Source organism: Lupinus angustifolius, chromosome LG16 (assembly GCF_001865875.1).
Source record: "Lupinus angustifolius cultivar Tanjil chromosome LG16, LupAngTanjil_v1.0, whole genome shotgun sequence".
Taxonomy (NCBI): domain Eukaryota; kingdom Viridiplantae; phylum Streptophyta; class Magnoliopsida; order Fabales; family Fabaceae; genus Lupinus; species Lupinus angustifolius.
The window spans coordinates 9,624,050-9,638,679 of record NC_032024.1 but is presented as its reverse complement, the minus strand read 5'-3'; the positions used below and the strand labels follow the sequence as shown (position 1 = coordinate 9,638,679).

At 29.3% G+C, this 14,630-nt stretch overlaps 1 protein-coding gene across 1 annotated transcript in view; it reads left to right on the top strand.

Moving 5' to 3' along the window:
* LOC109330259 (naringenin 8-dimethylallyltransferase 2, chloroplastic-like) overlaps positions 4,840–14,630 on the top strand; it is a 34,700-nt gene continuing 24,909 nt past the window's right edge. The window contains exons 1-6 of the mRNA XM_019564384.1: positions 4,840–4,965; positions 5,669–5,716; positions 7,547–7,821; positions 7,964–8,050; positions 8,440–8,514; positions 12,775–12,858. Of these exons, the coding sequence (XP_019419929.1) occupies positions 4,914–4,965; positions 5,669–5,716; positions 7,547–7,821; positions 7,964–8,050; positions 8,440–8,514; positions 12,775–12,858 (621 nt within the window). The 5' untranslated portion in view covers positions 4,840–4,913. The remainder of the gene's footprint in view (positions 4,966–5,668; positions 5,717–7,546; positions 7,822–7,963; positions 8,051–8,439; positions 8,515–12,774; positions 12,859–14,630) is intronic.

Genomic DNA, 14,630 nt, shown 5'->3' with positions numbered 1-14,630 from the left:
TTATGAGAACCGTAAAGAAAAAATAAATAATATAACTCTAACTAATACATACAATGTTATTATATTTTTTGTTGAAGCGATTATGCACAATTACTAAGAGTTTATTGTAATATTTTAAAATTTTAACATTGTCTTGATTATATGTTTTCATCCGTACAATTTTTACACAAGAATATTTTAATGATATGCAATGAATGATAGATGACACATAAAGTGATTAAATAATATTAATTGAGAATATTAAAATCTATTGAAATGTGTAATTAATACATATTCCATTTACTATATTTAAAATATATTTTCAAAGGTTCATAACATCTTTAATACATAATTTTAGAGTGGAAACTAAACCATCATACATAATGCTAATAATTCCTTAATTGTAGCAAAAGAAACATTTGAGAACTATAAATTTTCTTTTTAATTAGTATTAAAAATGATTAATTTTATGAAATAAATTAAATATCATCAAATTTCCTCATTTATTGTAATATCATAGTTCCTTCTATTAATAATACGATTGGATTCCTGATATTAACGCACTTTAAGATGTATTTAAATAATTAGTATTAGACATTGTTATTTTTATGAAATAAATTCATTATGTATCATTTTTTAGCTAGACAGAATAACAACAAATTTCCTTATTAATTGTAATATAATAGTTCATTCTTTCTATTAATAATAAAGATTATATTTCTGCTATTTAAGTTTTAAAAATGATTAAATAATATTAATTGAGAATGTTTTAAGATCTACTTAAATGTATAATTACTACACATTTCATTTACTATTTTGAATTTTTTTTTAAAGTTTCATAACAAATTTAAAATATAATTTTAAAATTGAAACAAAATCATCGTTTTTTATCGACAATGATTAGGATGTTAATATTTTTTGTGGGCGATACTCAAACCCTCAATCTCCTTTACCCCAACCCTAACCATCAAACTATCTTATAACTCATTTTTTAATTTTCTTAAATTTTCTATGGGTGGGGCTTGAACTTACAACATACTTCATCACATTTCTTAAACTTTTTCACCTTAATCATCATATCACCTTATGACTCACAATCATTGTTATATATTTGTTAATATTCATTAATTATGTTATATATTCCAAAATTGTTACGAAGATTCATTATATATTTCATAATTGTTCTGATAATTTACTGTTATAGTTTTTAATCTTCTTAATCTATTATCATTAATGTTTTGTTTGTTATATTTCATATTTTTACTATTATAATATAACAATTGCAAAATATAATTATAAATTTCTTAATTACATTGTATATTCTATAATTGTTCCAAAATTCTTTATATATTCCATAATTTAGTTGTTCTTTCTTATAGATCTTGGCTTATGTTGTTAATTGATTCGTTCGATTTCGTAACTGATCCGCAAATTTATATTCTATTTTGTAACTAATACAAAAATTCTAACTATCATTTTCTTCATGAGTTTTGAATCATATGTTATAATTCTACCAATTTATATCCACAATGAGAATTGCTTAAAATTTGGAAATCATAAATAATTTAAACAAAATATATTTCCTATTGTTGCTATTATAATATTGCAATTGTAAAATATAATTATAAATTCTTTATATACTCTTTAATTATATTATATATTCTATAATTTTTACGAAGATTCCTTATATATTTCTTAATTTAGTTGTTCTTTCCGATATGTTTTGGTTTATGTTGTTAATTGATTCTTTCTATTTTGTAACTGATCCGCAAATTTATATATTGTTTCTGTAACTGATACAAAAAATTCCAACTATTATATTTTTTCATGAGTTTTGAATCATATGTTATAATTTTACCAATATATATTCATAATGAGCATTGCTTAAAATTAGGAAATCATAAATAATTTAAACAATATAAATCAAATTAATTGGTTATCACAATAAAAATTTATTAGTTATATTTCTACAAATTTATCTTCCTAATGAGGAATGCCTAAAATTTGGAAACCATAAATAATTTAAATAATATATAAATCAAATAAAAATAAAGATATTATTTTTCTCCACATATGAGAATGCTAAAAAATCCAGAAGCAAAGAACAAATATATTATAATGTGCTGTTGTCAGTCCAAATAATACAAATTTCTAAGCAAACAATAAAATAAGGTAATGATGTTTAAATAAAATTTCCAAAAGCACAAATATTGAGTGTGTTAAATAACATATATATTAAAAATCATCGAATAAAGAAAATAAAATAAAAATTCCACAAGTGAGTGAATAACTAACCATGAAACAAAAAATGGAGGTATCAATAACTAACTATGATTCTTACCTTATACAATCTAGGTGTTTCTGAAACATGCAAAACAAAAAAAATTAAAATGATGATTCTTTGAATAAAAAATGTGTAACTAAAATAAGAGATGCATAAAGAGAAAATTAACTTGCAGAAATATTTTAAGGGAGAACCAAACTACAAAGATAGAGAAAAAATGACAAAAATAAGATAAGACGAGGAGAACAAAAATAAATGTAATATTGTAAGTGAATGTATATGTAAATGGAGATTGAGTATATATCATAAGTTTCGAAGGTTTGGTCTTCCTTGAGGAAGATACCCTTGCTTATCAGATGCTAAGGAAGAGAAATGTTGGAAGAACCGATCTAAAAAAATAATAAAATTAGTGAGAACGCATCTACAAAATAAGGAAATCAATGAAAAATTACCAAAAAATCAATCATAAAAATAAGAACAGATCTACAAAATAAACAAAAAGATCAATGAAAAATATATTTTAAACACCAGATTACAAAATAAGAATAGATCTACAAAACAAATAAAAAAATGCAATCTAAAGAGGATGTTGGAAGAGGAAAAAAAGGACAATAATGAAGAGACATAATGAAATGAAACCAAAGAAAAAGAAGATGGTTGGGAGAGAAAAGATGTTGGAAGAGAAAGTCATGGACCTCAATAACAATTCAAATGCAATTTAAGGTGTAATCATAAAAAATGCAATAATTATTTTATTAAATTATTACTATAATTAAGAAAGAACAAATATAGTGTTGAAAGATACATATGATTACCATAAAACCATTTAGGAAGGAAAAAATGAAGGAGAATATGACATATAACAAATGATAAAATGGTAGTAGTTTTTTGTTATATATGTAATAGATACATATTTTTTAGGGTGTAGATATTATATTACCTTATGGATAAAGAACTACCGAGACATAATGCTTTTGTCATATAAATATGAGACATTCCCTATTGTAAACTTTGCCTAAGAAATGAAGTGCATGTTCTCCTTTCTTCTCTCATGCTATCTTCTTCTAGAGAAAAACATTTATAGAGACATATACAACATGTCATACTTAGAGACGAATGCATTTATGTTTTCTTGTGCTATTGTTTAGGAATAAATTTTAATTAGAGTTAAATTTTTAATCTTTTGTTAATATTTTATTGGTTGTCTCTACATACATATTCACATAAGTCTTTCTCCTTCTCCTAATTCTCCTCTTCTATTTTTTTACTTGATCTTGCTTATTTTCTTAGCATTCATGGAATTATTACAGGATTCAACATAATACTTGAAAATTGGAGAGAAGACGTTAGTGGTTTCATGATTTCAAGTATTTGAATGGCATTTTCATTTTTTTCTTAGAAAAAGTATAGATGAAAACAACGTAATGGTTGTTTTGGTCTATCATAGACACTATAGACCTTCAAAATGCACATACTTTTTTTGACCAAATGTTAATCTATAGAAAAGTGTTGACCAATTAAACAACAACAAAGACATTAATGAGATGAAATCCACGCGCTAGTTGACTAGGTGAGATTTTAATGTATAATTGTAAGTGTGATACTTTCACGCCATGCAAATCAAAGAAAAAAGACAAGAAGACCACGATCCAGGAAGAAATTGTTTTCTTTGACAATTAAGCATAGGGTGAGATTAAAAAGCAAAGGGAGAGGGTAGACTTGAGATTCAGTCTCTTGAGCTCTTTGCATGTGAGTCAGATAAAAAGAAGTTAGAGAAGATAATCAGGTTGGGCTAAAAGCAAAGAACAAATTTCTGCTTCCAGTTTCTGCTGCAAGTTTCAAAGGTAAATAACTTTTAGCTCTCTTTTGTGTTTTCTTTTATGGAAGGGAGTTTATTTCTTTTTGTTGGGTCCAGGTTTAATTGAGTAATTTATTTATTGTCTATATCTATGTTTTCAATATAATTTAATTTTCCCTTAAACTATAGAAAACCTATAACAGGTAGGGCATTTTTAATAAACATTACTAAAACTTATAAAAAAAGTCCTATTAAGTTTAGGACGACACTTTTTAACGCAAAATCTGGCTTAAGTTCCCACTCTGAATAAGGGATATTCAAATGAATTATTTTGATTCATTATTTGTAATTACTAGTTAGAATCACCAAATGGTCATATTATGTTTTCCGTTTACTTTAATGTTTGAATGTAATGAAAAGTTCAATAAATGTGAAAAAATGGGAAGTTATTTTATAAATGCTATGTAATCTATTTTGATTAAAAGATTTCAATATATGTTACTGGATGAAGATTTCCAAAAAAAGCTCTTGTTCCTTGTTTAATTTAGTACGTGTATAATAATATTTTAAATTTAAATATAAAGTTATTAAGTATTATTATAATACCAAGTCCACCAATTTAACTAATGACTTTTAGTTTTGTGATCATTCCAAGTTGAATAATATTGATCAAAGTCTTCCGTTTGATTCTTTCGTCATTAAAAAAATCATGACTCGTGACACAGACAGTTTATGTAACGTATGACTTACTTTATGATATGTCATTTAAAAGTCACATGAGAATAGAGTTTGTCTAACTTGTCAACTTACAGAGACAAAAAGAACAGAGAAAAGTTAGTCAATTGATCCTAGATGGGTTTTGTGCTTCCTGCGTCTTTTCCAAGAGCTTCTTCCATCGCTAGTGGTATGTATTTCTGGTTTTACATCACTAACTAAATTTGATTCTACTTCTTGAATTAATCAACCTATATGTCTAACTTTGTGTGATATCACGTTGTTGAATATAAAGAAAGATAGTGATAGAGTGTTTGATCATTTACAATGTCTTAGTAAAAAAAGTCACTTCATAAAAAAATGTCATTTTAAATTAAAACTGGCCAATATAATGATCAACAGATTTTTAGTTAGTATTAAAGATTATAATTGAATGACCAGTATAATTATTACATTGTGTCAATAAAAGAATTGGTTCACTGATTCAACTGACCAATATTGTATGGTTTTCACATCTGTATTTTAAAACACTAAAAAAAGAAGAGAGCTTAAGGAGGATTGAAAATAAAAGTTGAGATGATTAGTTGAAGGAATATAATATTTCAAAATTCTAATTCCTAATGTGGTAAAATAGTGAATGCAAGATCAATAGCTAACTAAAATATCATGAAATATCTTTTAATAAAAGCAGATGGAGGATTTAAAGAAAAATAACTTATCTAAATGGTTAATGTAACCATTACAAAATTCTCCATGTTTATTTTTTTTTGTTGCGAAAATTGATATATTAAAGTATAGAAAGAAAAAAATTAACAAAAAATATTGATCAATTTTCTCTCCAATAACTTATTTATAATTAATATTTGCTTAATAACACGAGGAGTTATTGTTAGGTGGAAGTTGCTGGAGCAGTAAATATAACATCAACAATTATTCTGCAAGTAAGTATTATATATTTATCTTATGTCCTTTTTTCTCAATATGTAACAAGAGCTTATTTCTTTAATATCAAATCAATCATATTCTACTAAATAATATAAAAAAATTATGTTAAGGTTTTATTAATTTTATTTTTAATAAATCGTCACTTTTAAATTAGATTGATACATAAATGAAACATCATAGGACAAGTGATCTTCATTCCTAAATCCCTCGTATACATAAGTTATTAGAATATGGGAGATGAGTAAGATAAGAGTGTCAAATGTTGGAACTAGTCTCTGACAGGGAATACATGTACTCTTTGGACATCCTCATCTTGTTTCACTCTCACACTCGTGCCTCAATTAATTAAGGTCTTTCACTTAATTTTGTCTTACTTTCTATGTTGCCATTCAATGAGGGAAATATGTTTCTTTCTTTCTCACGTTCTTGGCCCACCTTAAAAATTCCTTGACCCATTCAGTTTTTTCTCTTCTAATGAGATAAAGCCTTCAATTTCCAGCTGAAGGAAAATTGTGGAACTTAATTTTCACACCCCTTACTATCTTTTTAAATCCCAAAATATTGTCACTTTATCCTATATTTAGCAACGAAGCTTTTACAAAAAAATTTATTCTGCAAGGGATCTTATTAAAATACACATTCTTTTATTTTGTAGTCTTCCTTACATAAGAAGAAAAAATATTTTTCATTCAAATATTTTGCAGAAGTTCATTTGAAATTCATTGTACTTCTGTGAAGAAGCTTACAGAAGAAGAAACCATAAAGAAGGTTACAAAAAAATGAAACATTGTTTTTTTTCCTATGATACATTATTGAAGAACTAAAAAAATTGTCAATCATATCTAATGAAGCTTCCTCAAAGAAGAAATGATAAGGTAAGGATGTGAAATTTAAGTTTTGGTTGTGAATAATGAATCCCTGAAATTGCTACCACCAGGTCTACACCCCTTCCCCAATAATGGGTTTCATTGTATTGAGATGAAATCCTTATCATGTTTTATCTCTTCAAATTGAGCTAATATACTTAATATTTTATTTTATCATAAAATTTTAATACGGTATCCATTTAAGTGAAATCTTTGACTTAATACGAAATAGATTAATATAATAATGTCTATATTTATATTAAAGAGAATATAAAATTTTAAGCTTTCATCACATTAAGATGTGTTTGGAGCTTGTTTCACCAAAGGTAATGCATGGAAGAGAACTAGTTGGATGGACTGAGAAGAGAAAAGAAGTAATAGAAGAAAGCTATCTTTTCTATTGTTAACAAGATTTACGAGGGAACCAAGAACACTATTTACCTTTGCGTATATAAATTTCCTTGTGTTTCTTTCCTTTCTTATGTATTAGAATATTTCCAAACAAGGGGACTTTTTTCTCATCTCATGTATATTTAGTCGGTGATGGTTTCTTGTCCTATTGTTTTGGAATTTGAAAGTTTTTGTGTGGAGTTAGGATCCTCCTCTGTTACTCTTATTGTTTCTCGGGGTTATTTGATGGTTCTTTTAAAGGGCAAAAAAGTTATATCATATTATTTTTTATTGTTTTTTCTATAATTTCCCTCTATAGCGCTGGACAAGATCTTAACCTTTTTCATGGAACTATTAAATAAGAGAAGAGTAGATTCTAGATAATCCTATGTAAAAGATTGATGCTTAAATAAAACTAAGTTGCATCATTCGTTGCTTTATGTAGAAAAGGTTTTGGTAAAAATAGCACTGCTATACCGATATATTTTACTCTAAACAGAGAAATAATTTCTATTTCTTCTCGATTTTAAGGCCAAAGCCACTAACATTCAACTTTTTTTTGAATTTTAGATCCTCATATAAGAACTTTATGCCATAAAACTTGGAAGATCAATAAAGAACATTGTGTGATGATATCTTCATGCCATAATCTGAAGCATTACAAATCAATAGAGGGAGGATCTACACCCCAAGAAAGTGTTAGAAAATATGCTGTAAATGCAACCTCAGGGAAATCACTTGAATATGAATCCCAAGATGGAGGTCCAAAAAGACTTCGGGAATCTATTAAATATACATTGGATATTTTCTACAGGTTTAGCAGGCCATATGCAGCAATTGGTGCAGTTAAGTAATAGTTTTTTTCTTCTTCAATAATTGTTTTAACCAATGCTTGAATGTTATATTTAATCTAAATATCTAATAATGCATCTGTATTAAACTTTATGTTCATATAAATCTTCTTAAAGGACTTACTTTTTTGTGTAGGCACTAGGAGCAACTTCCGTGTCTTTCCTTGCAATAGAGAAATTATCAGATATATCTCTATCATTTGTTATTAATGGCTGGTTGAAGGTTAGGCCTTGAAATATAGTGGATGGGTGAAATTTTAATGAAAAGACACTATATCCCATTATGTTTTTTATTTGACCATTTAAAATGCCTAACTTATATTTGAAAATGTCTTCTGCACTTTTTAATATATATCTGGGGTATGGCATTCGCAACTACGTGTGATGTTTTCTTTCTGAATTTAATTTGATGGACTGTTTTTTACACAATCAATAATATATACTAGTCATGTATAAAAATTTAAAATTTATCTTCATTTCATTATCTCGTAAACGTAAGAAACCCTTAAAAGTGTATAACTGATTTAATATATATCGTTTGCCCTTTTAAAATAAAATAAATAGTTATATATTTATGTAACTTTACTAATACTATTGAGTTTTTTATTTCAGGTGTTCGTAGCTGCCTTCTGCATGAATATTTTTAATTGCGGCTTAAATCAATTATGTGATATTGAAATAGACAAGGTACATATGAAACTTACTGATGAAAATAAATAACCCATATGTGGTACTTTTTTTTTGTTCACCAAAGAAATTCATTAAAAATGAAAGTAAAAAAATAAGAGAATAAATGATACTCATATACATATATTTAATTAAGCATTATAACCAAAGAGGTAATTAAACAGGTTCAACGCCCACTCCACAAAAGAGAAATGAAAATTAGAGAAACGAGCATTGAGAACTTTCATGATGCAGAATGATCGATATGAAATCAAGAATTCTTGAAGATGATTTTATTCCTGACAAATCATATATTCCAGATAGTTAGGAACCAAATATGCATTCATTGTTGTTTGTATTTGTTCTCCATCCACAACATATTAGCATGCAAAGTTAAGTTGCTCTTAACATCATTAAAAATAATTGAGTTAAGACCGAACCTAGAATAAAGATTTTGCCAAACACAATAGGGTTTAGAGCAGGAGAAAAATAAGTAATTTGTTGATTCCTCCATAACGTTGCAAAGCACACGTAGAGATGGTTCTTGATCTCCTAAGACACTTCGCCGAACAAGATTCGCTTTTGTTGGTACACCGTGTAAGGATATTCTCCAAGCTAAACATCCCATCTTTGATGGGACATTACATACTCACAATCTTCTAAAGATCCGAACTAATTGAATGCTTGTGTCAGAAATTTCCCGAATTGATTTTCCATTTCCATAAAGAATATAATTGATAACTTTCAGTTCCAGATTATCCCTTTCCTGGAACAGATCTTGGGGGAAAGGTTTTACTAAATTTATACCGTCCGCTATTTCATATAGAATTATGGGTCGAACCAAAACAAAATACTTTTTCTTGGTAGTTGTGATCCATTGGACATGGATCCAATTTTTCATTTTTTTGCCATTATCACAAACAGGTACCTCGTTTTGAAGCACCTAATTCCTTGTATCCCTTCTCAAGATTAGAATAAGAGGAACTAGTACAACTCTTAATTCCAATGAAATTGCTTTTATGGAAATTGATTTTCAGACCAGAAGTCAGCTCAAAGCATTTTCAAATGCTTTTTAACACCATGACATTATGAATAGAGTTCTTCCCAATAAGCAATGTATCATCTACATACTGAAGATGTGATATAACAACATCTTCTCTTCCGACCTGATACCCTTCGAAGATGTTCTTTGACACTGCTGAACGCATAATACCACCAAGACTTTTGGCAACTATTAAGGACAAAAAAGAGCAATTGGGTCACCTTGTTGTAATCCTCTAGCCATATTAAACTCCTTTGTTGGACTCCCATTAATTAGAATAGAAACAAAATTTGATTGAAGACATTCTTTAATCCAACTCATCCATTTGCAAACAAACCCCATCCTCTCCATCATATAAATTAAGAAGCTTCAATTTACTGAATCATAAGCCTTTTCAAAGTCATTTTAAAGATGAAATAATCACCATTTTTCTTTTTCCAAGCCTGACCAATTATCTCATTTGCGATCACGACCCTATCCATTATGTACCTACCTTTGATGAAGACAGTTTGACATTCTGAAATGACAAGACGTATAAACCTTTTGAGTCATCTACTAGAAGTTTAGAGATGATCTTGTAGATGCAACCAACAAGTGATATAGGTTTATATTCACCAAGACCATTCAGACAACTATTCTATGGGATTAACACCGTAAAAGAGGCATCACAACTTCTAGATAGATTACCAAACCGATAGAAGTCATCCACCGAGGAGATAACATCATCCTTTAGACAATCCGAAGAATGTTTTATAAATGAAAAATTAAAATCATGAAGACCATGACTCTTATGACCCTCCCAACTCCAAATAACTTATTTTATCTCTACTTCTTCAAACTTGACAGTTAGGGAATTATTCTCCACATTTGAAAATCGGTTAAACATGATCCCACCAAGAGTAGGTTTGTTTAAGTGATTCTCAGCAAATTTTGCTTGAAAGAAAGATCTAAAGTGATATTCCACTCTTATAAAATATTCAATCCATTCCCCATCAATTAGCACTCCTATAACTTCCTTGAATCCCCAACTTCTATTAATACATGCATGAAAGTATTTAGAATTAGAATTACTTTAACAGAGCCATCTTTGTCCAGATTTATGCAAAAGAAGGTTGTCCGTTTGACAATATAGGCACCAAAGATCTACTATAACAAGTCTTCTCGAATTAATCTCTTCTTCATAGATGCTCCCATTAGAGTTAAATGCATCAATGTAGTTAATAATATCCACATGTTCAACAACTTTCATATCCAACATGCCAAAATTATCCTTATTCCACACTTTCAATACCCTTTAAGAGCCTCCAGTTTTTCCTTTAACATAAAAGAACCTCTTCCATTTAACTTCGATTTCTTCCATTCTTCATCAACTAACTTCCCAAACTTTGCATTAGAAAACCATCAATTATTAGTTCTGAAAGGTATCGGTCCCCAATATGAATCATTGGATCTTAACAACACAGGACAATGATCGGAGAGGCTCTTAGATAAACCTGTTTGGACTAAGTTTCCCCACTTGTGCATCCAACCATCATTAAATATGAAGCTGTCAATTTTGCTCACCGCCTTACCATTCGATAGAAACCAGGTAAATTTCTTCTCAATTAATGGCAAATCAGAAAGTTCCATATCCTCCACAAATTGATTGAATTCAACACCTTCTCTTCTATCTCATCGAATACATGTACCTTTTCTTTCATCTATATTAAGAACTGCATTGAAATCTCCCACCAAACATCAAAGATTACCTGAGTTACCCAACTTCACATTTATAGCTTCCCCCTAGAATTTTCGCTTCCCTTCCAGATCACATGGACAATATACATTCATAATATGAGAGAATTCAGTATGCAATGTCCACTTTCCTTTGACCAACACAAAATTCATCTCATACTTCACCTCTTCCGAAATAAAAATATCTTTACCTTCTGCTGGTTTAGTTGTCCAATCAAAGTTATCAAAGCCCCACAAAGAAAGACAAAGCTTATTATCAATGTTCTGAATCTCTGTCTCCTGGATGCATATGAAGTCCGACTTATTTTTTCTGACTAACTCTCTAATCTTCTTTTTCTGACTCCCTCTAGCTTTATGTTACCATCTCGGATCCCTTTCTTCCAATATAGCCAGATTTTGAACAATTTCAGTCTCATTACCATTCCCCTTTAGCCTCTCTTTGGTAGAGGAGAATTAGAAGGGAGAGAAAATGATAAGAGAGAGATTGAAGAGAAAATGAGAATTTCTCTTGTTTGGTTGAGAAGAGAGAAAGAGAGTAGAGAATAAAAAGCATGTGAGACCCACACAAAAATCTTTTTCTCCTCCTTTGGTGAAAAATGAGAGGAGATGAAAATTTTGCATACAATGACATCATGCCCTTCAATTTTTTTATATACTTCTTAGTTTTAAATACTATTAATATAAATAATTCTCTTTTAAATATAATAATATCAATTAAAAATGTTAATTGAAATTATAATAAAATAAATCATTTAAAATTATAATTTTTCCTTTTAGTTAACAATAAAATAACATTTTTCTCTCTCATTTCTTTATTTTAGGAATATTTTTATCATTTGAATCATAACATCATTCCTCTTCTCATTTTCTATTCATTTTCTCTCTTTCTATTCGTTTTTTCTCTTTTGCTTCTCTTATACCAAACATTACTAGAATCTACTCTATTTCTCTTCTTTCTCTTTCACATCTCTTTCTTTCTCACTTATTTCTCTCTTCTTATTTTCTCTTGTGCAACCAAACAAAGTATAGGCATCTACTTTTCCCTATCCTCCACATATCTAAAGCTTCCTCATGATACTTCGAATGATCGTCCACTTCATTAATTCTTATATTAACCTCCAGAGGACTTGAACCAATATCCTCTTGTTGAAGCTTTTGAGTATTATCATTTCTTGAAAGCAACATAGGATCGTTGTCATTTCCGAGTATTATCCTTTTGTTGCTACTATGTTTTTTTTTATCAAGATTTCTTTTAGTAAAAAAAAGATGATTGTGGTAAAATTTAAACAAATTAAAGACATCATAAGGAGAACATACTTCCGTATCTTTTATTATGACGCAAACGTACAAAAGATTATGTACCCAAAAAAACGTACAAAAGATTGATAAGACTAGAAAATCAATTAATTCCAAATAATAATATTCTATAACAAAATATTTTATATTTGTTTTTATTTTGTGATAGGTTGGCTTATTATTAATATGTACTAAATGTTTTATTGCAGATAAATAAGCCATATCTTCCGTTAGCATCTGGGGAGTGGTCCGTTGAAACTGGCACCATTATTGTTGCATCCTCTTTAATCTTGGTACTATTTTATTTTATATTTATCATTTTTGGCAACTTGGATACATATAATATGTTATTCTTGAGTTTCCTCCGTTCAATGCTAATAATAACCGTTGATGCGGAAGACACATGAAGAAAATATAATAGAGAAAATGACACTTAGAAATTAACGTGGTTCAGCAATTTGCATACGTTCACCGTTGAAAAGCAACAATGATATTATCACTATGATAAAAGAGAATTACAAGTTCACTCAAGTGTTTCACTCACTTCCCAAAACCCAAGTACACCCAATATCACTCTCACTCAAGTATATCTTAAACACTAAAATATTCCTCACAGTATTAGAACGAAGAGAAGAAGAGAGAATATGCACTAAGGCTAGAATATTGGTGTGTCTTACAATGGTTTGGAGCATTCCTATTTATAGCCAAAGCTTTGAGGATTGTATGGCAAAAAACAAAGATGATTCACCACAACCTCTTCTTCTCATTGGCTACAAAAAAGGTTACACTATAGCCACTCATTTTACTTGGCCACAAGAAGGTTTCACCATAGCCACATCATTCTCTTTTTCTTTTAAGCCAATATTTAATACAATTTAACAGTAATTAACTGTCAATTTAAATAAGGTTAATAAAGGACTATCATATTACGTTTTCCAATAATAATGAAGGGCGTGATGGTACCATATACTAATTAATGGTTGGTGTGGCATTCTTCTATGGCTTGGTTATTATTATGTTTATGTTATTTCCTAAAGCAGTCAAAGGGAATCCTTCAATTGGGAGTAATGATAGCATGGAATTGAAAACAGCTAGGTCATGCATCATGAATTGCAAGGATCTTTCAAACTTCAACTCATGAACAAAATATTTGATTAATTCATTAGGTCAATTCAAGGGAAAAAAGAGCCAGAGGAAAAAACAAAAGTGAGAGGTATGAAATTTTATTCATAGTGACAAAGACAAATAGGGTTGTGGTGGGTGGGGATAGCTTGACCTTGTGGTTTGTGAGGCCTTAATTAGTTCACATCTAATTCTCTAAAGTTTAATAGCCAAAGCAAAGCATCATCATCTATTTTGTGGAGATACTCTCAAAACAAGATTCCATTAAACAAGATGATGACCTTACTTCCAACATCTTTGACTTTTCCATACAATAAGCCAATATCCATGGTACCCTTTAGGTAGCGCATAATCCACTTCACAGCCTTCCAGTGAACTTTACCAGGAATTGCCATATACCTACTTACCACACTCACTGCTTGTGCAATATGTGGTCTAGTGCATATCATGGCATACATAAGACTGCCAACTGCACTAACATAAGTTACACTTGACATCTCCTCATTTTCGCTCTCAGTTTGTGGACACAAGGCCATTGAAAGTTTGAAATGAGACGCCAATGGAGTAGTGACTGGTTTAGCATTTTGCATGCCAAATCGTTCCAACACTTTCTCAATATACTTCTTTTGTGATAGAAAGAGCGTCCCTTCTTTTCTATCTCTCTGAATCTCCATTCCTAGAATTTTCCTTCCAGCTCCTAAGTCCTTCATTTCAAACTCTGAGCTCAATTGAGCTTTTAAGCTTTTTATTTCTGACATGTTCTTACATGCGATCAACATGTCATCAACATAAAGAAGGAGATAGATAAATGACTTATTTGCCAGCTTCTTGTAGTAGACACAACTATCATGCTTACTTCTACAATAGCCATTTTCGAGCATGAAGGTGTGAAACCGCCGATACCACTATCTAGAAGATTGTTTTAAGCCATATAAAGATTTCT